Below are 18,814 nucleotides of genomic sequence, written 5' to 3'. Positions count from 1 at the left end.
AAGTAGGGTCGAAGAAACAGGTGTAGGTGACAACGCCATTGGCGAAGGAATCTACATAGAACCTCTTAGGCTCGACATTATGGGAACGGAAGCATTCGTTGATCTCAGAGATGTAAGCACTTCCCTTACGATCCACATCGAAGGCAGCAAGCTGCAACACTTGGGCGCCGGACTTCTGAGCCAAGTTAGCAGGAGCATCGAACACCTTAACAACAGTGTTGCGAGTAGCCATGGTCTCGTCAATGAGAGTCTGGTAAAGCTTCTGTACTTCAACAGATCTCTCCTGAAGGAATCGAGGGGTAGCCACAAGCTGGAGATCGGTCTCATCCATCATGTCCTCGAACTTGACACTGGAGTCAAACTGTTGTTTACCAACAACAAAGACGCCAAGAGGGAACTTTCCTTCAGGCATGGGAGGCTTTTCAGACTTGAGGAAGGTGATAGAAAACCCACAATCCTGAGCAGTGTTGATGTACTCGGCAACCTTGGCATCAGTGATGGCGACCTTCTCAGGCTCCATAGTGGTGAGATAGAAAGCCGAATCCGCATCCTCAATCTCGAAATGGATATAGTCAGACTGAGTAGCCTCAGCAACCTTCTTAGCAGCGATAAGGCAATGAAGGTGCCTGGCAATCTGAGCACTGGTGAAGTGCTTGAAGTAGCTGGGGTGAAGGCCGAGCTCAGCAAAGTAGTAAACAATCTCTTGCCAAAGAGAGCCGGCAGCAAGTACACCTTCCTTGATGATGATAGAGAAGACCTGAGTCATCTTAGTTTCCAAATCCCCAGGGGTCAGGGAGATGTTAGTGTTCTTCACCTGCTCCTTCAAAGCTTCCTCATTCTCAGGGGAGAGATAACACACACCACCGTCACACTTGAGGTCGAGCTGACTGAGCACTTCCTTGATGTCGTTGTGCTGGTTCACCACGGCATCATGGATAGGAAGCATGCCGAAACGATCAGTCTTCAGCTGAGCTCCTTCACCTAACAGGTAGATGATAGCATCCATATGACCACCAGCAGCAGCCAAATGAAGAGGAGTCCTCTTATCATAGTCTTGAACATTAACAGACAGATCAGAGTTGCTGGACAATAGATCCTTCATGCGGTTGATATCGCCCTCATAGGCAGCCTCAAGAAATGAAGAAACAACACTTGTCGTCGATGAATCCATATTAGTGATTTTATAAAAATAGAAACTACGCCAAACAGTAGCCGAATTGACAATTTCCCAGATTCTCATATTCCCCCTACATTCTACGTCAAGCGATACCACACCTTCTCACAATCATACCGCTAAGGAACTCACTTAAGCCTAGCGTCGAGGCCCTCTAGCTTCCCGCCGCTGCGGATGATTATCTGCTCGGGTACCGCCCACGTTGCACAATACAGGATGTCCCCTTCGACGTCCTGAGCTATAAAAGAGGGTTGTGAGAACAGTATTCATGTGGCTCTATCGAGTATTCCGTTTTGTTTCCGCAATTACAAGTAGGGTCGTTAGAGCGGTACTCAGATGGCTATTCGAGTGGAGAAGTTTTCCCATGTTGGCTGATTCCGCTGCGGAATTTCCGCACATCCTTCTCAACTATAAATTCTCGAAGATTTCGCTGAGGTTACTTCCACGGTTGTTTTCCACCTCTTGCCCAACTCAGCATAATACAACAGCTTGGTGTAGTATGAAGCACTGTCGTATGATTGACAGAATAACAAGCACTTGATTGTTCTTCCATTGGCGCGAACAACACCTTCGACGTAGAAAGACGGTACGAGTTTGACCTCAACTGGCTCACCGTCGGTGACTCACCGACTCGGACAACGTTCCTGAACGGTATCATTCGCAGCCGAGACAAATTGCCCGCAGAAGGTTAAAAGGCGCCTGGAGACCTAATCGCCTCAGTTTAGGTCGATAAGTAAGCACGCTGAGAATTTCACATTAGGGAAATCGTTGGTCGGCAAGGACTTTAGGAGGGTAACCAGGATAAAGCTGTTCCTTAATCAAGGACGCGTTACCGAGTCCAAGGCATTCTTACACGAAAAGCAGTATCCCTCATCCACGTCGCTCCGGTGGGAGCCTCGACGTACGAATTCCACTGCCTTAGCCATTGTTTGAAATCAACTCTCATGGTAGCGACCCATACATATATCAATTATGTCAGATCTAGAACCTGAATTCTTAATGCCATCAATGAAATTCCCTAACCCGGAGGTCGATCAGGAGGAGACGTAATGAATCTACTATGTGCTCAGCAACGGGCAGATCAGCCAGCTCCTGTAGACCGCAATCGTCGAAGTCTAGGTTTCCGATTGGCTATCGATATGGCTCGGCGGCCCTTGCTCACCCGAACCACCTGCGCTCTATAATGTTCGACTTAGCTCCACAGTTTTACCGAGGGATTCTGCTGGTGTAATCATCAACTACTTGAACGCAAATGCGAGCACATTGCGATGAACGACGGAATGCATCAGACATGAATTGGTACACCACTTTGCCAGGTGCATGATCACAACTTCACTGTCAAAGACGCAAGTCGCGAGACCTTGATCGGGCTCTCCGGGAGAGGAAGGCCTCGGCCATGGGCGGTGCCACATGCACTGGCGAAAAGGAAATCCTGAAGGAAAGACCAGAAGGTCGAGTCGCATCCCCGACGACTCCAGGTACGTCTATGGTGAGGACGCCCTTCTCGAGGCAGTCGATGTAGCCAAACAAGACGGCAGTTTCACAACCAAAGGTGGTAGCCGGTAGTGAACGATCTCGGCCAGCAGCGATTCGATACGCCGACGCCCACGTCGCGAGCCCAGAGTCAAACTCGGACAGGGAAATCTGACAATACCAACAGCATCAGCGTGGTCTCCCGTGTTATCTCAGCTACTCACCTGTTTGCGCCCATGCACATCAAAGGTGGAAAATGCAGTGTAAGGACCTCCCATCTGGCTATCAAGGAAACGCCCAAAGGATACCACGGCCACCTACAACACTCCAACACATGTGGAACATCGACGTATTCTTCCGTCCTTCACCTCCCTTTCTGAGCTGAGGCGTTCGGGTTGGACACCAATAGGGTACTTGTGAGCAAAACTGTATTGAGCAATAGGCGCCTTCAAAGGTGGAGGTACTGCTGACGAAGGCAGACCTATCAGCGATGCACACGCTTATGCTCGTACAGCTCTACCTACTGAGAGGTGTTCTCGTATAGGCGACTGGACGTGACATTGGTGTTAGAGGTGGGGCTGATTGAGTAAATACTGCTGGCTGACTTGACGGGGTACTCGGCAGCACCCGCGTCCTCACAGCACGAGACGGCAAGGCGTCTTGATTCTTCTGGGAATCTTTCAGCTCTGCTAGTTGCTGAAAATTGAGTTACCAAGTGAGAAATGCCGAAAAACAGTGATTCCCAGAGTGATGATATATGTTCGCCTTCCTCCAGTTGAGCTCGGGAGTTTACACACGAATTCAGGTAGAAGTTTCTCCACACCAACACGATTTTACCAACACTTGCCCAAATTTCACCAACACATATTTTCCCACACTTGGGCTAGCTGTTGACAGTCGGCAGATACAAGTTACCTGCAGGAGTTTCCCATTCTCTTCCTCTAAAGCTTCATTCCTCCGTCTGAACTCCTCAACAGAGGCCTCACTCTCCTTCCTAGACTTCATCTCCCCTAATGCGTTCGCCAGTAGCTTCTTCACTTCATTGAAATGCTAGGATACCAACAATGACTATGCACGCCGATCAAAGAACCTACCGCTTGCATCAGCCCATTCACGTCTTCTTTCCGCACAGTTTCAGTCCCACCAGCTACGCTTCGCCTCTCCTTCGCCACGATACTAGGCGAGGAAAGCTTCTTCCCCGGTGACTCAGAGCCACCCGACAGTCTCCTCTTCGGCGACGGAACCACACTGCTCGATACAGGAGCTTGCAGTATGAGCTTGGTGTCACCAGTCACACTGCTCAGAACCTAGGAGAACACGCCGGTTCAATATGAACCCCAACAGGAGGAAGGAGTAATCGATTCTTCACACTTCACTACGACGATTGAAAACTGCAGGGCGGCTGACCTCTGGATCAACGGGCCTCATACAAGTTCGAGTTCATCGCTCCGCCTCACCCGAGTTTGCCTCCTCCCCGTTTGCGTAGCATCCGCTTTGACGACCGAAGCCATCGCTGTCTGCAGTTTATCGATATCTCGCTTCTGCGAGAGGCGACTCGAAAACTCCTGCTGGGCTCTAAAGTGTCCAAGTCGATAGCAACAGTGGATACTATCCCTACTGTATGTCGGCAATACTAGGCTCACTCCATGGGTCATGTACTTTTCCTTCACTAGTCTCGAAATACTCTCCCGACAGCACCGCTGAGGCAACACACGTACCAAGAACCCTTTCCTCGGACTTTCACCGGTGACACGAAAAACACTAGTGGACAAGAAATTTCACATCTCACTTCGCGGAAAACAATTATGTTATCGGTCGCGAAAACATATACGCCGTATATTTCACATGCAGTATTACGCCACTTCACGTAAAACTAGTGAAACTCCCTTATTTCGAACGACACCCTTCCCCCCAAAGACGACTCACCTTCTTTTTTCAAGTACCCCATGCTGACTTGATGATAAAGATCTCTCATGAGCTCAAGGCGCCCTATGAACTTATTCAAACCCCAGTAATACAAAACCTGCATCACTACGCCTACACCCCACCACACTGGAAGTGAGGACGTACCTTCGAGCGGAACTTTTCATCAGCCCCGCCTTCCTCTGGAGCCTTCGTGTATTCCATCAATCGTATAACTATCAAATCTTCCCCTTCAGAGTTGAACACATCCCAGATCAACTCCGCCTCGAATCTAGCAAGGAAATCACCAAGCACCCCATTTTGTCATCAATGTCACTACTTGAAGTGTCGATTTGGTCGTAGTTCTGTAGAGAGGTCGTTGGCCTCGTCGATCAAGGGGCAAGCTGCCTTTAAAACCTATCAACAAGACGAGACGTCACTCGTGGACACAGCCTCATATGTACGGGCAGCGTTGAGGTTTTTCATGGTTTACGTACTTCAAAGTTTATGCTATGAAATTATTAAACAATATTATCAAATATTCCGCAATATTAAATCGAGAAAATATGAAAATAATAATAAATGAAATATAACTTATATATGATGTAATGTTTATATTCAATGATTATCAACCTGCGCTGTAAGCGTCGTCGCACCACTCGCAGCCTGTGTGGGAGGAAATATGCACATGGTCAACTGCACGTGTGAGTGGCTTTGTGAAAATTCTGAGGAAATTCTTATTCATTTCTCTACAACTCCACCCAAATTTGTATGAAAATGACTGAGCAAACTCCCGAACGTGGCTGAAGAAAGCGAACGTATATTCCAACACTGCTCCTAACAACAGTCCGCGACTTCGCCCATCTGTACAAACAAGCTCACCTGAAGGAACTTGTCCAGTTTCTCCGACGAGAGCTTCAACCTCAGCTCCTCGATGTAGTGACGAAGCTCCTGAGCTAAGATACGACGACCACAGACCAGTGTTAGAGACCACCTGATAGGCCTCGCTGGACTCATCGAAGGTGGCCAAGTCAGCTGCATACTCCTCATGCTCCTTCTCCTCCACCACTGGCGGCCGCATGAGCTACACAGACCCACTGCTAAGTCCGACACAAGCTGTAATACTCACCGACGATCGACGTCTCGAAGAGCCAACCTGTTGGACTGTCGTATCAGCCAGCTTAGGTATCATTATACGCATCATATGAGCTCGACCAAAGACAACTCTATCGAGGTGCTTCAAATCATGTGGAGGATCACCGACTCCTACAGCCTGACACAGACGCATACACAAACAGGGAAACGCTTCTCTACACCACATGATACCTTGCCGTTAATGATGAGCCTTCCTCCAGCCTCAAGAGCACTTGCCGGTACCGACAATTTCAACACTTTGTCGTTGATGTTAGATATGATGCATAACTGCTGCGGTATCGCCAGGCCATGTAGGACGATGTTGCTGCTGTCCGCCGACCCAATAGTAGTATCCTAGCACTCACTTCTAGCCCTCCACGAAGGAGCACAGCAGCTCACCTCGTTAGTTTTCAAGTAGTATAATAGGCACCCCGATAGCATAGGGTCTTCAGAAATGTTCAGCATATACGGCGTATCGTGCGCCACTCCGAAAGCCGTATTGATCTCTTTCGACGACAGTCCCATATCATCCAGTGCTTCCTCCCTAAGCCTCAAAATCTCCTGGGAGGCCGCCAACTGCGTGTCATAAGATTTCTTCAGCTCCTCCACCAAACGCTGTCGCTCATCCAGCTCGATGCTAAGCATGTCGATCTGAGAGCTACTCCGACTCAAGCTTTGAGACTGGAGTTGACTGCGAAGGGCAGATATCTAAAACCAAGCCTGCTGCTGGTGAAGCGCCTCAACTGTGTATTCATCATCCACCTCATTCTGAAGACTGCTGATCTGCTGGTCCTTGTGATCTACATTAACCTTGGCCACTGTTTTTATTTTCTTCACAGAAGAGGCGAAGCGAAGCGTTGATAAAGTTTCTTCTGCTTCCGAGCTAAGACAACACTGTGATACTAAACTGCTGTGGCACTATTATATAGCTCGACCAGAGGTAAATAATCCTCTGGGAAAAGATGGAGAAGCAAAACGTATACAGCTAGGAAGGTTTGAGGGGACAAAGCTTGTGCGATATTGCACTGCGATTCTTGAAAACAGCAATGTTGGGCAGCAGACCTCGCTAACAATGTCAAAACGCTCGCCGAAATACATGTGAAGTGCTGTGCAAAGACCCAACTCCATATAGAAGTGATAATACCTTCACCGGTATGGATTGATGAGCTCCAACTGATCGTCCAGTGAGAAAATACGCGCATGGTCGGTGAGAAAAATGAAAATTCTGATGAAATCTTGAGAAAATATGTGTTCATCTCTGAACACTCCTACCCAAATTTGTATATAAACTCCTATAATTAGTAAGGAAACTCCTGAGCTCAGCTGAGGAAAGCAATCATATATTCCTACTCCAACACTGACAGCCATAACTCCTCCTCACCTTGCTGGACTGATGCACGCTATCATGAAGGTCTTCGAGTTGCCCACAAGAGAGTCCTTCAATAGGAACGTAAGCTTAGAGGAGCGGAAGGGAATCCACGTCGCCGATGAGGAGGAGGACGACGACATGCCCGCCGACTCTGCAAAACACGAAGTCTTTCTCCATCCCTATTTCGGCCGCCAGTTACCACTGCGTTTACTCTGCCCATCCGACAACTGCTTAATGACCATACCCAGAGCACTCAAGCTCTGGTTTATCGCTCCAGCCTCCCTGAGCCAGGATAACAGCGATCAAGAGTGGTGCCCGCAAGTGCTGTAGCCCTCCTGCTATTCGTATGCTTCGAATGTCATCTTCCTTCATTGCCTAGTACTCACCTTACCAGCTTTAGTACCACCAGATCAAAATAATTTTTTATCGAAAAATTAAATTTACCTCAGCATTTCACTTATCAATGGACAATCAAGAGAATTGAAAATATATCCGATATATCAACAAGTTCAGGAGAATGCCTTTAGTCGTCAACAACAGCAGCTATACTACCCTGTTACTTGAGTCGCAATCCCGAAGTGCCCGTCTTCGCCTGACGCTCGCTACCAGCCAAGTCGATGAGATTCACTCTTGAGCTCACTGTAGGCCCTCCGCGGTGTTTACACTGATCCGATGGCAGAGAACATCCACACACACTCTGATACACCAACTCACTTCTACTCTAATCCTGAATACCGCGTGGCTCCTCGACGAATGAGCATTCATATTCGTCGCTCCTTCAGCCCTCCGCTTCAACCCATCTGCACGAAGACCCTCTACTACCGCGGCATCACTCACAACAATGACTACACTCTAACATGTGCTCAATATCCTCCTCCGATCGGACTACCACTTCTGTAGCGGCTTTCACATACACCCCCAAAGAGGGATGTTCCATCACCGCGAGATCCTTGCCACCTCTGAAAACTCCACATTATCAACTATAGTCGGCAATTATAATCAAACTCACTCGGAAGAATCGGCGAGAAGATCGTGAAGGTGCTCATTGTAGATCTCAAGATAGGACACCCACACACGTATCTGGAAGTCCTCAACAGTGTTGGGGTATACAGAATATCCCCAGAAAAATGCGAGTTGAATATTCAGGAATTTCTGATACCATTCGGAGGCGCTTGCGAAGGGCTTTCAGGTGGTTTTTGGAGGCGTTCAAAAGCTCGCTGAGGTTCGCGAAAAATCCAAATTTTACGCTTTTCCAAAAATCACTCATAATAGCACAGGTCGCACTTTGCTGTTATTTCACTTCTTGAAAATTCAACTTGCACGAAACCGTTCAAAAAAGCACATTTTTCTCGAGGACACCCGGTATGTCAGCTTGCCTCGGAAATTTTCTCACTAATAATTGAAATTTGCACATGAATTCCGGCAGAAATGTGCAAAAACCACCAAGAATTTTCCCGAAATTTCCTCACAATTTTTCCATGTCCTCACCAACACATGTAGTTCATCATGTGCATATTTTCTTCCACTCACTCTCACCTGCTGTAGCCTAGCTGAAGCCTCCGCGCTGAATATAGCCCTGTTTATCCTGGGTATGATGCCCTCCTCTTTATCACAACCCGCCATCGTATAAGACTTGCCAGAACCAGTCTGGCCATACGCAAAAAGGCAACCGTTGAAGCCTTTCATACCTTCAGTGGAGGTGCAGTAATTAACACAATTGGCTGTCCCACTACTGAGCTAAGCTGTGAATTTTCTGCTAAAACACCCTAGAGTACTTTTTCCTATTCTCCTACATAATACAGACATCTTCCGTGTTGAGTTGATATTCCCGAGGTGCCCAGTAAGGGACGCCTCCCGAGCTCATTACAGTTATCCAGAATGGTGTGACCAACTTTCTCATACACTGCTTCCTGTGTTGCGTATTTCCGCTTGGAACGGTCGGAGCTGTCGAACGCAAAGTCGTAGCTGAAGTGCCGCTCTCCTCCGCGTTGCATCTGAGCAGGAGAGGACGACAAAAATTCGAAAAATTTCGTCGAATTTATGGAGAGAAACTTAAAATTCAAATTCGAGTTCATTCTCAAGAAAAAGAAAAATTTCTGGAAATCCAGCGCTCGAAAATGCAAAGAATTGAGTGATGCCACACTCGCGAACAGTAGGATCGCTCATTACCGTAACTCGGACATCCGTAGCATTGAGTATTTCGACCATGGGCCTCTTCTCCTCCCCCATAGTATGCGGGTGGCTCCGCAATCGAATTGCCACTCTTATATTGTCTGCAACCCCGACAGCGCTCTTCGGGGAAGTAGTAGTAGCCGAACTAGGGCGTTTCATGTTTCCAGGAACAACCGCTTCATTTTCTTATGCCTCTACCCCCTAGTAGTAACAATACAAACAGCATTCGAGGAAAGGAAACTATTGGAAAAAAATCTTCAAGTGATTGAGAAGTGCCATAAGGCCTTTCTATACCCTCTGTAGAAAAAGTGTTGCAAAAATAGTGATGACCACGCACCACGATGGAATCATAAAAACCACCGCGAAAACAGTGGTGCTCTCACACAAAGAAGAGAGTGAATTATATTACAAATGCTACCATTTAATCGACAGAATGATCAAGTTTCATCCGTTTTATGTGGAGTGGCGTAAAACTCGGTGATTTACGCGATATTCGTGCCTTGCAGTAGTCGTGAAATATGTTTTTCACTAGAGTGGTGAGACTCCAATCCACAAAGGCACTCAGCAAGTAAACTCACATCGGCGCTGAGTGCCTCCTAGAGCTGTTATCTAGTCTTATAGAAGTAAACATAGATCGGGGGGGAAGGACGGAGATGTATTCCTCAGCGATACCCTCAGCCACCACCACCCCACCCCTTGGCGACGCTTGCAACCTTCCCATCTCTCCAACACAAATATCTTTCCGATTTAACTCCTCCGCCTCATATAACGCCAAGCCTTGCCATCTAGACCTAGTATTCTCACTTAAACCCGTCGTCAACCCACAAGGTCCAAAGCTCTTGTACAGAGGCTCTATCATTTTTCTAAAGAAGCCCAATTGAGTCGCCAGGAACGCCTTGGTCGAATCCGCTCTAGGTGGAATCGACGAGGGCGGTTGCTTCCCCGCTGCAAAGAACAGATCTCTTTCGTGGCCAAACTCCTCCAATATAACCGCTGACCATCTAACCATGGCTGTTCGCGTTCGCGAAGGATTACACAAATCAGCAACATGGAGGAGTATCGAAAGACGATCCTCTAAAGAACACTCCTCATACTCCCTTGCTTTTTCTATCCACATATTATGCACTTGCATATCCGTTCCTAATATCAATTTCTCGATCAGCTCGAGGTCCTCCTTCCCAAAGAATTCCGCCACGCCAGACTCTTCCAATAACCGAATCGTCTCTCGAGCATGCATTGTCTCCAGAGGATGCGTATCATGATCATCCCCCTCACCGTTGAAGATTGCATACCAATTAGAGTAACCCGGGTGATTCACATCATGCCCAAGCGCTGCACAGTAGCACATTATTGCTACCAAGGGCTCTATGCGAGGCTCCTTATCCCGCATCAATACGTATAAGGCAAGAGTGACATCAGCAGCATGGATAGGGTTGTGAAAAGGAGCAGCATTATACTCCCACGTCACCGCTTTAGAATACTCTGCCAGTGCGATGCGCAACTTCCTAACAGAAACCATTCATACTCAACGAAGAATCGATAAACATACACATGTATGTTATGAAAATACATAGAGCATAGCCACTAGAAATTATCCAAAATTACGGTAAATAAAATATTCCTCAGATTTTATGAATCCACCTCCCGTACCATCCCCCCACCTCTTTTTCTCCTCCACCAACTCCATAGTCTCGAGAACATCGTCAAAAATTACCATCGCCACAACAGGAAGAATATCGAATCTATTCTGGTAGTGCGACGCCGCGTAATCAAATATGTCGAAATTTGGTGATATAAATGTTGACAACTTCGGCAGGGAACTAGGCTCCAACGATGGCCTGAGATTACCAAATCCAAGATTAGTAGTGCTCCCCCCTGTACTACCCTGATATACTACACAACTCCTTCACCTTAGGGTAAGGCATTCACTATTACTACTTTTTATATACGTCTGTTGGCTGAGAACAATATCCCTGGAGACAGATAACTCCCCCCCCCCCCCCCCAACACAACCGAGAATCTAATGACAATTACAAACATGTGAACGATGGTCAGCTCTACCATAACTTGGTCAACAGTAGTAGCATCAGCAATAGTAGCAGGATCTATAACAACAACGACTACAGAGGGCGTATCCGAAAAGAGCGATAATAAAACACCCCTCTTGTAGGAGGACGCCCTCACGAATGGATCAATGACCGAGTAGTAGTAGTACACAAACGTGGTGATGGAAGACTTCAAATAACTTAGTAGGATGATGATGATGATGTGAACAGCAAAGGGGTGATACTACTACTATTACTACGTGCGCTCTATTAATGATCCATTGACAGATAGACAGCTTGGAGAGAATAACATCGATTAAGAAATAACACCATGCTATTCAAACAGGCTCATGTGAGAGCGAGAGAAAAAACCGAATATTCATCAAACTAAAAGGCAACTGATAATCATGATCAACATCGCCGTAGCGAGCAATACACGATTTATTCACAGCAATAGGCTTCTATAACACTTTCCCTTGTGCGAATATTATCATCTATATTTTGAATCCAATCCCAAGACTTCGAGTCCAACATGGCAACTAGTAGTGGCCTCACAAAGAACTTACTAAAGCCAATTTGAGCAGATGCCAACGACACGTTTGAAGTCGCCCGAGGAGGCAGAGTAGAAGGCGGATCAACGCCCTTGGCCAGAAACAGATCCCGTTCATTCCAAAACTCCCTCATGCATCGTATCGACCATTTCTGCATCACTGATCGACTCCTGGCAGGATTAGATATATCAGCTGCATGCAGCATAACACACAGACGATCGTCTTTTGATAGGGAGTCCAGGCATTTCGCCTTTTCTACCCACATATTGTGTTGCTGCATATCAGTAGCGATGATCATACGATGAATAAGATCTACACGACGACCACCTAGGAGCTCAGCCATGCCCGTTTCTCGCAGCATTCGGACCGCCTCTCGAGCGTGTATTGTCTCCAGAGGATGCGTATCAGAAGAGTCTTTAATACCCCAAAAAGCGAGCACATACCGATTGGAATAACCCGGGTGATAAACATCATGCGCCAGTGCGGCACAGTAACAGGCGATGAGGTCCAATGCATTCAAGTTGAATGATCGCTCGAAAACTTCAAGTAGATGATGCAGAGCGATCGCAATATCGGCAGCATGTACAACATTATGGAAGGGCACATCTTGGTAAGCGTCTTGGACTAGTCTCAGCCACTTCATAGCTCGGGGATACCTGCGATACAATACATCCATGTGCATGCGTGCAGAAGACAAGTCGGAAACTCACCAGTCGAGCTGCAGATCCTTCGCGGCCCGTTTGAATAAGAATATCCCCACCGTTTTCAATACGTCGGTTGGATCCCGCAAGCCATCGACGAAGTCGAAGATGTCCCAGTTGAAATCAGTCACTGCCTTCTCGAGCTCAACAGCCTCCCACGACGAGTAACTAAAAAGCTAAAAAATTACACCGAGCTCGATGGATTAGGCGGAGAATGGTATTCATGTGGGCCTATTCCGTATCTTGCATGCTTGAACCTAAGATACCTACCCATCTGAATCTTGCGTCGATATCGAAGAAACTGAGCTAAGACGTTTAGTCTTGAAAACTTCGCAAGTAACCTTCATAAAATTGCCGAGGCATGAGAAAGGCATGCGTGAGGAGGTCGGAAATGCGACACTAGCAACACCGCCACAACGACTCCATTCGGGCACAACACTTGACGAGCAAAAACGTCTCTGCCTACTATTCATGATCAGAGCAAAGTCCAAGCCTCAAGTGGCTTGACCAGAAACCTGTAGACCTTTGAAACTGACCCTAGGTTCACTTGTGTCTTTGGCTCTTCTGTGACCGCTTGACATTTCTCAACCCAATATAAAGTAGACAGTTTTACATCGGATCTGGACATTTCGCTCGCCCGAGAACGTGACACCACATCACGTTCCGTACGTTATGCTTCTACGAACTAGGTTCATTGCATTCGTGGTGCTGTTCTGACCTTACGACCTTTGACCGAGACGTAAGCTTTGAATTGTAATATCACCAATATCGATCGTGGTCACTTATAGTGACCACAGTATTACAACTACTCAACTTGATTGTGTGAGCAAGGACAGTTACGCACACAGGGCTGGACTGAACCAACACCAGGCCGTGCGTATCAGCACTATTGCCTCAAGCTAACCTTTTTAAACAACCTCTCAGCTTCTAATAATGTGTCTCGGACTACACCCGAACGAAGATTGGAGGATGCATGCGCATGCGTGCAGAATTAATTACATCTTGTTCAACATTCAGCTTTACCCCTTCCCCAACTGGTGGAGTGCAACACAACACAATACGTTGATCGCGCGAATAATATCATCATCTTTTGCTGGACCAGCCACCCTGGAACGACGAGGACGACCACACACCACCAGTGCGACTACTATTATCAGCACTCGACGACGAAACTGAGGACCATCCATTCGTGGAAGACGAAGACCTAACAAACAGGAGGCAACTCCAAAGGCCAACACCGAGCGTATCCCACTGAGTTGCCGCCGCAGATGACCATGTCGATGTCACTGCAGTAGATGATGACCAAGCCGTCGAGGGCGGGTTCTGCTTGGGAACAGTAGACGATGACCATCCACTTGTAGTGGCCATGGCAGATGAAGACCATGAAGTTGACGTTGTTGGCAGTTTCTAAACAGGAGTATCCAAACTCGAACAAAGCTACTTCTGACGACTACTTTATTATCCAACTCGCGTGTCACCCCTTGTTGCCGTGTACTGCCTCCGACCGCCTTCTCAAGGTCTTCTTCAGTGAATCCTTCGATGAACATAAGAGGCTCTATTACGGGCGATCGGTAAAAGCGTTGGATGTTTTTCACTGCCACGTACCACTTCAAATACTCATCATAGGACTGATAAAAAACCAAAAATCCACTTCGTGAACGACCGAGCAACACCCACCATCTGGGCAGGCTTCGCCTCCAACAACCTCTGCAGCTCAGCATCGATCACCTCCCTCTCCAGAGGCTCCTCACTTTTCTCTAAAGGCGTGTCCAAAGCATTCAACACTGGCATGTAAACGTAAACTATTACAGCCATACCAACAACAGTCATCCACAACACAAAAATCGAGCTCTACCAAATCTTGGAAAAAGTTGCATTTCATTACACTCGAAGGAGTCCTCATGCTCCCCTTTGTTGCCTCTGGTGCAGATCATCCGATGCCGCGCACATCGCTGCGACTAGTCCTGAGCCGGTGACCGTCCACGACACGACTTCAAAGGTCCCTACCTGATAATTGCACACGTGATTGCAGCCCTTCGCTCATACGTAGTCTACACATTGCAATTGCTTGCAGAAACCTAACGGGTCACAACACTAGCCATAATAATCGTTCTCTATACCGCCGCCCAGCAAAGCATCACTCGATTTTGATAGCCTCGTTGAGCTCTTCCGGTGGCAGATTTCGTATGACCCTCTCCAAGGTACCAACAATGTCTCCAATGCTATACCCCTGCAGTAGCCATCAAGCCGACGGTGATGACATAACGGCTACCCCACCTGTGCAGTAATCTTGTCGAGCCTATCAAAGGCACTACACCAATCGTTATTCACACAGTCCAGCGTCGCCTGTTTAAGCTCGCCTGGTTGTGGTTGATCACAAACCTGTCATAATCGCCAACACTAACTCCTCTACTACCACCACAGGTCACCTTAAACACGTTCTCTCTAGTGACGACACCAAAGCCAGTCGCAGTAGACTGAAGATTGTTCAATGCCGCGCGCATATCCCCCTCTGCCGTGAAAATGAGGGCCTCCAAACCGTCACCTCGTAGCTGTACCCCTTCCACTGAACCAACACGCCTTGTCGCCATTAGAAGTCCATCCCCCCTAGGCATTACTATCTGCCACCTTTTTCACCTGGGCTTCAATGTCCGAGTCCTTCAGACGACTAAACCTCACAATAGCACATCGGGACTAACGACAGTAGAGGATGACCAACAACAGCTGCAGCAGCAGCCCCTTGCCTACTTGTATGGGCTCTATAATCTTGGTGCTTTGATTGCAGGCCAAGGCGAACCTTGTGGTGGCCGAATGTATCTCCATCGTCCGCCGCATAGCCTGACACCACCCGATTCATCTCGAGAGACTGGGTCAGCTGAGGACCTGCTGAGCGGCTTCGGTCATCGAATCGGCCTCATCCAGGATGACAATTTTCTGCTGACACCCCCCAGCTGGCAGAGATATCTTCTGTTGAGCAAACGTCTTGATTCTGTTGCGAACCTACAACATAACTGTGTGATATTTTTGATACCATTCCTTCTTCATCACTACCACATCGATACCCCTATCATCAGAGGCATTGAGCTCTAGTACCGCGGTCTTGACTAGGTCCTCTCCCAGCAGGGCCCTTGCTAAGCACATCACACTAAGAGGCATGGGGCTAATTGACCACACCCGTAATGAGATCTCACCTGGTGGTCTTCCCACAACCAGGAGGCCCCGAGAGGAGTAGGTTGGGCATGTGCCGGTCCTCAGCCATGGCCCTGAAGATACTGTAGCCCTCAGTATAAGTAACAGCACTTACCGTAGTCTTTGCATTGCAGGCTCGTTGCCAACCACATCGGAGAGTGAAATTGGGCGGTACTTCTCCACCCAAGGCAGACCTACTCCAGCAGCTGTAGTTGTAGAGGCACTGGAGGCCATGACTCCTAGTACAAGTGGAAACTCTGATGGGCTGGGGTATAGTACGATAACAACGGTGATGTTTTCCAAACCACATGGTGATGCTAATATCGACCGTATTGGTCTGGAGTGTGGCAGTCCGTATCGACAAAATCAAAATGTGATTTCTGAGATATTTTTACCCCGAAGTTATCTACGTTAAAAATTTCTATTCTACAAGAGAAGACCCTCCATCGTGCGTTGGAATTTTTCCATGTTGAGCTCTCATTATTTAATCAGAAAAACAAAAATGCACCAGCCAGGGATCGAACCCGGGTCTGCGAGCTGGAAAAAGAAATTTCCGCCGTGGAGCGATGTCCCTGTCCCTACGAGTGCTCTAGGATCCGAAATTTCAGTTGATCTCTCCGTCCCGGATCTAAGGGGGTTCCCATTTGTGTTGAGGGTCCCATCTAAGCCCCAACATGCTGAGCGTTCTGAAACGTCATTTTCCCTTCTAGTCCACCTTTGTTTTCTCATCGATGCTGTTACTATCGAACTGTACGCGGCCTCAGGTCTGCCAAGGGGACTCTTCTAGGGACAATGATATTATAGTAGACACTCTTAGTGAGGTGGCTGAGAACGTTGAAGTACATACCGTTCGGGCGGAAATTTATCCGGATTCTCTTCTCGGCGAACGAGCCTCCAACCATACCAATGACCACAGCGTTACAAAGGCACCCTCAAAGAGCTGTGACGGTGGCAAGGCCGATCTCCCTCGGCGAAGTAAACGCATAGCCTCTTCTGAGGGTTCAGTCAGCACTGGTGATGGTCTACCGAAAGAGACGGTTTCTGGCCTGATGAGGATTGCCAATGTATTTCGACTTAGCCATTTTACGAAGAAGAGCACTTTTGGGTATCGCCCTCGAGTGCCCTCATGGGTCGACGTGAGGTCCCATCCTGAGGAGTACTGGTGGTCCGATGGTAATCCTTGCTGTGCCAAGATCAAAAAGGACCTCTACCATGACGGTGACGTTCATATAATGAGCAAGCTTATCGAAGTGAAGTTAGTACCTTCCTTTGCCGGGAATCGAACCTGCGACCATCCGGCACAGTACGATTGGCTCACAGACTACTGTGAGAAGGGGCGAGTAGACCATGCAAAACGGTACGTTGTTTTCAGCCTTAAAATAGGCGACAAAACTGTCACCACTTTGAATGAGATCCTTCCTGATCACGTAAATAGAGGCGACTGGGAAGGACTGTTTGCTACTCCTCAATCATGCGAGGATGCCTTGAAGTCACGGTTGAAGATATGTGTAGTTCCCGCTAACTCCCCCATCCCAGTGCCCGCTAAGGGCCCTTGTGAGGCCGACTTCGTATTGGACTATTGGGATAAGAAGGACGTTAGCATAATGCAACACAGCTGTCGTCAAGGCCTTTCACGTGTCGTGATGCTAACAGTGAATCTGTACAGTAGTATACTGGTAAAGATGGCCATACGAAGACTGGCCTTTACCGAGGGTCGGATGAGCGACTTCTTCCTCATTGATTGGCCTAGTAGGAGTATTGTGGCCTGCTGCCGACTCATTGCCACCAGAGAGTTCATTCACTTGCTCAAGGCTTGAAACATGTCAATGATGCACGCACACAATGCTGTTGTCCCCCTACCACTCCCTCCTGTTTTTGCGTACTTCTAGTGACTAAAGCACAAATCTGTTTTCTACTATGACTACCAGCACTCCCTCTTTCATCAACGGTAAGGACGGGGCTCCCACTCTGCCAGAGGTCCAACCCACAGAGAGCCAGATAAGGCGTATGACCAGAATGGCTCTTCAACACGGTGCTGTCAATTTGGCCCAGGGCTTTCCCAACGAGGTAAGTCCTTAAAGTGCACATGTGTTTCACTCGGTGGTGTTTCGTAGTCTCCCGATTTTGCGGTCAAAGACCAAGTCGTACGAGCTGTTATCGGTGGTAACTCCGATAATGCTCAATCCTTGAAGTCTCTGGATGTTGGTGAGATGTGGACTTCAGCTCTGCCTTGTGAATATTACAGCATGTTCAGAGCCCCTGGTCAAGGCTGGTAGTACTACGCTGAGCTCCTTGCTCTCAGCAGTGGAGGGCTCCATGTCGGGCAACGATGAACTAAACCAGTATGCTATCCCTTATGGCAGGACTGACCTTAGGCAATCGGTAAGGGAGGGAGGGGCCTTTGGGTAGAGGCCCTATACTGTTGTATTCAGATTGCTAAGTACTACCATCACTTTTACAATTTCGACGTGGACCCTGAGGAGGAGCTCACCGTGTGTCTTGGGGCTACCGAGTCAATGGCTTGCACTCTTAGGGCTATATGCAAACCGGGCGAATCGGTAGGTATTAGTACTACTATAGGGGGGGGGGAGGGCCGCACGGACTCGGGGTGCTGTTGTGGTGGTGCTGAGTGGCCGCTAAAGAGAGCGTAGGAGAAATACTGCCATACTTTGTACACAGTAGATGCCATGCTACTGAACTAGACCATATTATTATTACTACTACTAGTACTACTAGTACTACTATTACTACTATTACTACTAGTACTACTAGTACTACTGTTACTACAGAGGTTGGACAGCCATATCGTGTAGATACTTATTTTCGAGCCCTTCCACGAGATCTACCCCAACCAGGCCGCCGTCTACTATCTACATACTAAATACTGCAGGTGGCCTCCTCCTACTTCCCCCTCCATTCCTTCCTCTACCATCATTTTAGGCTCTATGAAGGTGAGGACGACAAGTGGTATGTGGATTGGGATATGCTTGAGGCCAGGCTGCGAGAGGGCGGCGTTAGATGTAAGGTACCCCTACTCCTCACCACCAGCAGTAGTGTCTCGAACTACTCAGCATCGTTCTCAATACGCCCCACAACCCTACTGG

General features: G+C 47.9%; 6 protein-coding genes across 6 annotated transcripts in view; 2 read left to right on the top strand and 4 right to left on the bottom strand.

The window, feature by feature from the left end:
- Positions 1 to 1,171, bottom strand: part of Pmar_PMAR006093 (NAD-specific glutamate dehydrogenase, putative) — a gene marked incomplete at both ends in the record, with an annotated part of 3,412 nt that extends 2,241 nt beyond the window's left edge. The window contains one exon of the mRNA XM_002774465.1: positions 56 to 1,171. Coding sequence (XP_002774511.1) covers positions 56 to 1,171 — 1,116 coding nt within the window. The remainder of the gene's footprint in view (positions 1 to 55) is intronic.
- Positions 1,172 to 2,498: 1,327 nt separating this feature from the next.
- Pmar_PMAR006092 (kif1, putative) lies at positions 2,499 to 9,281 on the bottom strand (the record flags this gene model as incomplete). The annotated part of the gene is made up of 25 exons (XM_002774464.1): positions 2,499 to 2,606; positions 2,657 to 2,818; positions 2,872 to 2,964; positions 3,287 to 3,343; positions 3,563 to 3,697; positions 3,742 to 3,954; positions 4,105 to 4,222; positions 4,266 to 4,347; positions 4,574 to 4,670; positions 4,718 to 4,841; positions 4,890 to 4,966; positions 5,432 to 5,500; positions 5,544 to 5,633; positions 5,679 to 5,822; positions 6,083 to 6,391; positions 6,446 to 6,566; positions 7,065 to 7,203; positions 7,255 to 7,334; positions 7,613 to 7,716; positions 7,767 to 7,852; positions 7,902 to 8,011; positions 8,062 to 8,132; positions 8,589 to 8,740; positions 8,920 to 9,046; positions 9,222 to 9,281. The coding sequence occupies 25 exons, from the start codon at positions 9,279 to 9,281 to the stop codon at positions 2,499 to 2,501; spliced, it is 2,928 nt and encodes a 975-aa protein (XP_002774510.1).
- Positions 9,282 to 10,538: 1,257 nt separating this feature from the next.
- Pmar_PMAR006091 (calcium/calmodulin-dependent 3',5'-cyclic nucleotide phosphodiesterase, putative) lies at positions 10,539 to 12,895 on the bottom strand (the record flags this gene model as incomplete). The annotated part of the gene is made up of 6 exons (XM_002774463.1): positions 10,539 to 10,556; positions 10,582 to 10,729; positions 10,886 to 11,109; positions 11,825 to 12,476; positions 12,531 to 12,689; positions 12,792 to 12,895. The coding sequence occupies 6 exons, from the start codon at positions 12,893 to 12,895 to the stop codon at positions 10,539 to 10,541; spliced, it is 1,305 nt and encodes a 434-aa protein (XP_002774509.1).
- Positions 12,896 to 13,585: 690 nt separating this feature from the next.
- Pmar_PMAR006090 (replication factor C subunit, putative) lies at positions 13,586 to 15,944 on the bottom strand (the record flags this gene model as incomplete). Its single annotated transcript, XM_002774462.1, has 14 exons — positions 13,586 to 13,725; positions 13,774 to 13,928; positions 13,976 to 14,149; positions 14,199 to 14,323; positions 14,529 to 14,599; positions 14,663 to 14,751; positions 14,799 to 14,903; positions 14,951 to 15,087; positions 15,140 to 15,215; positions 15,270 to 15,359; positions 15,405 to 15,521; positions 15,573 to 15,666; positions 15,713 to 15,784; positions 15,826 to 15,944. 14 exons carry the CDS (start codon positions 15,942 to 15,944, stop codon positions 13,605 to 13,607), a joined length of 1,545 nt encoding a protein of 514 aa, XP_002774508.1. The 3' UTR covers positions 13,586 to 13,604.
- A 497-nt stretch (positions 15,945 to 16,441) lies between these two features.
- On the top strand, positions 16,442 to 17,527 carry Pmar_PMAR006089 (hypothetical protein; the record flags this gene model as incomplete). The annotated part of the gene is made up of 1 exon (XM_002774461.1): positions 16,442 to 17,527. One exon carries the CDS (start codon positions 16,442 to 16,444, stop codon positions 17,525 to 17,527), a length of 1,086 nt encoding a protein of 361 aa, XP_002774507.1.
- Positions 17,528 to 17,627: 100 nt separating this feature from the next.
- The window catches only part of Pmar_PMAR006088 (hypothetical protein), a gene marked incomplete at both ends in the record, with an annotated part of 1,952 nt that continues 765 nt past the window's right edge, over positions 17,628 to 18,814 (top strand). Inside the window, 5 exons of the mRNA XM_002774460.1 lie at positions 17,628 to 17,777; positions 17,825 to 17,915; positions 17,965 to 18,092; positions 18,143 to 18,268; positions 18,524 to 18,814. Coding sequence (XP_002774506.1) covers positions 17,628 to 17,777; positions 17,825 to 17,915; positions 17,965 to 18,092; positions 18,143 to 18,268; positions 18,524 to 18,814 — 786 coding nt within the window. The remainder of the gene's footprint in view (positions 17,778 to 17,824; positions 17,916 to 17,964; positions 18,093 to 18,142; positions 18,269 to 18,523) is intronic.

Source organism: Perkinsus marinus, assembly GCF_000006405.1.
Source record: "Perkinsus marinus ATCC 50983 genomic scaffold scf_1104296958234, whole genome shotgun sequence".
Lineage (NCBI taxonomy): Eukaryota > Perkinsozoa > Perkinsida > Perkinsidae > Perkinsus > Perkinsus marinus.
This window is presented reverse-complemented; position numbering and strand designations above follow the sequence as displayed.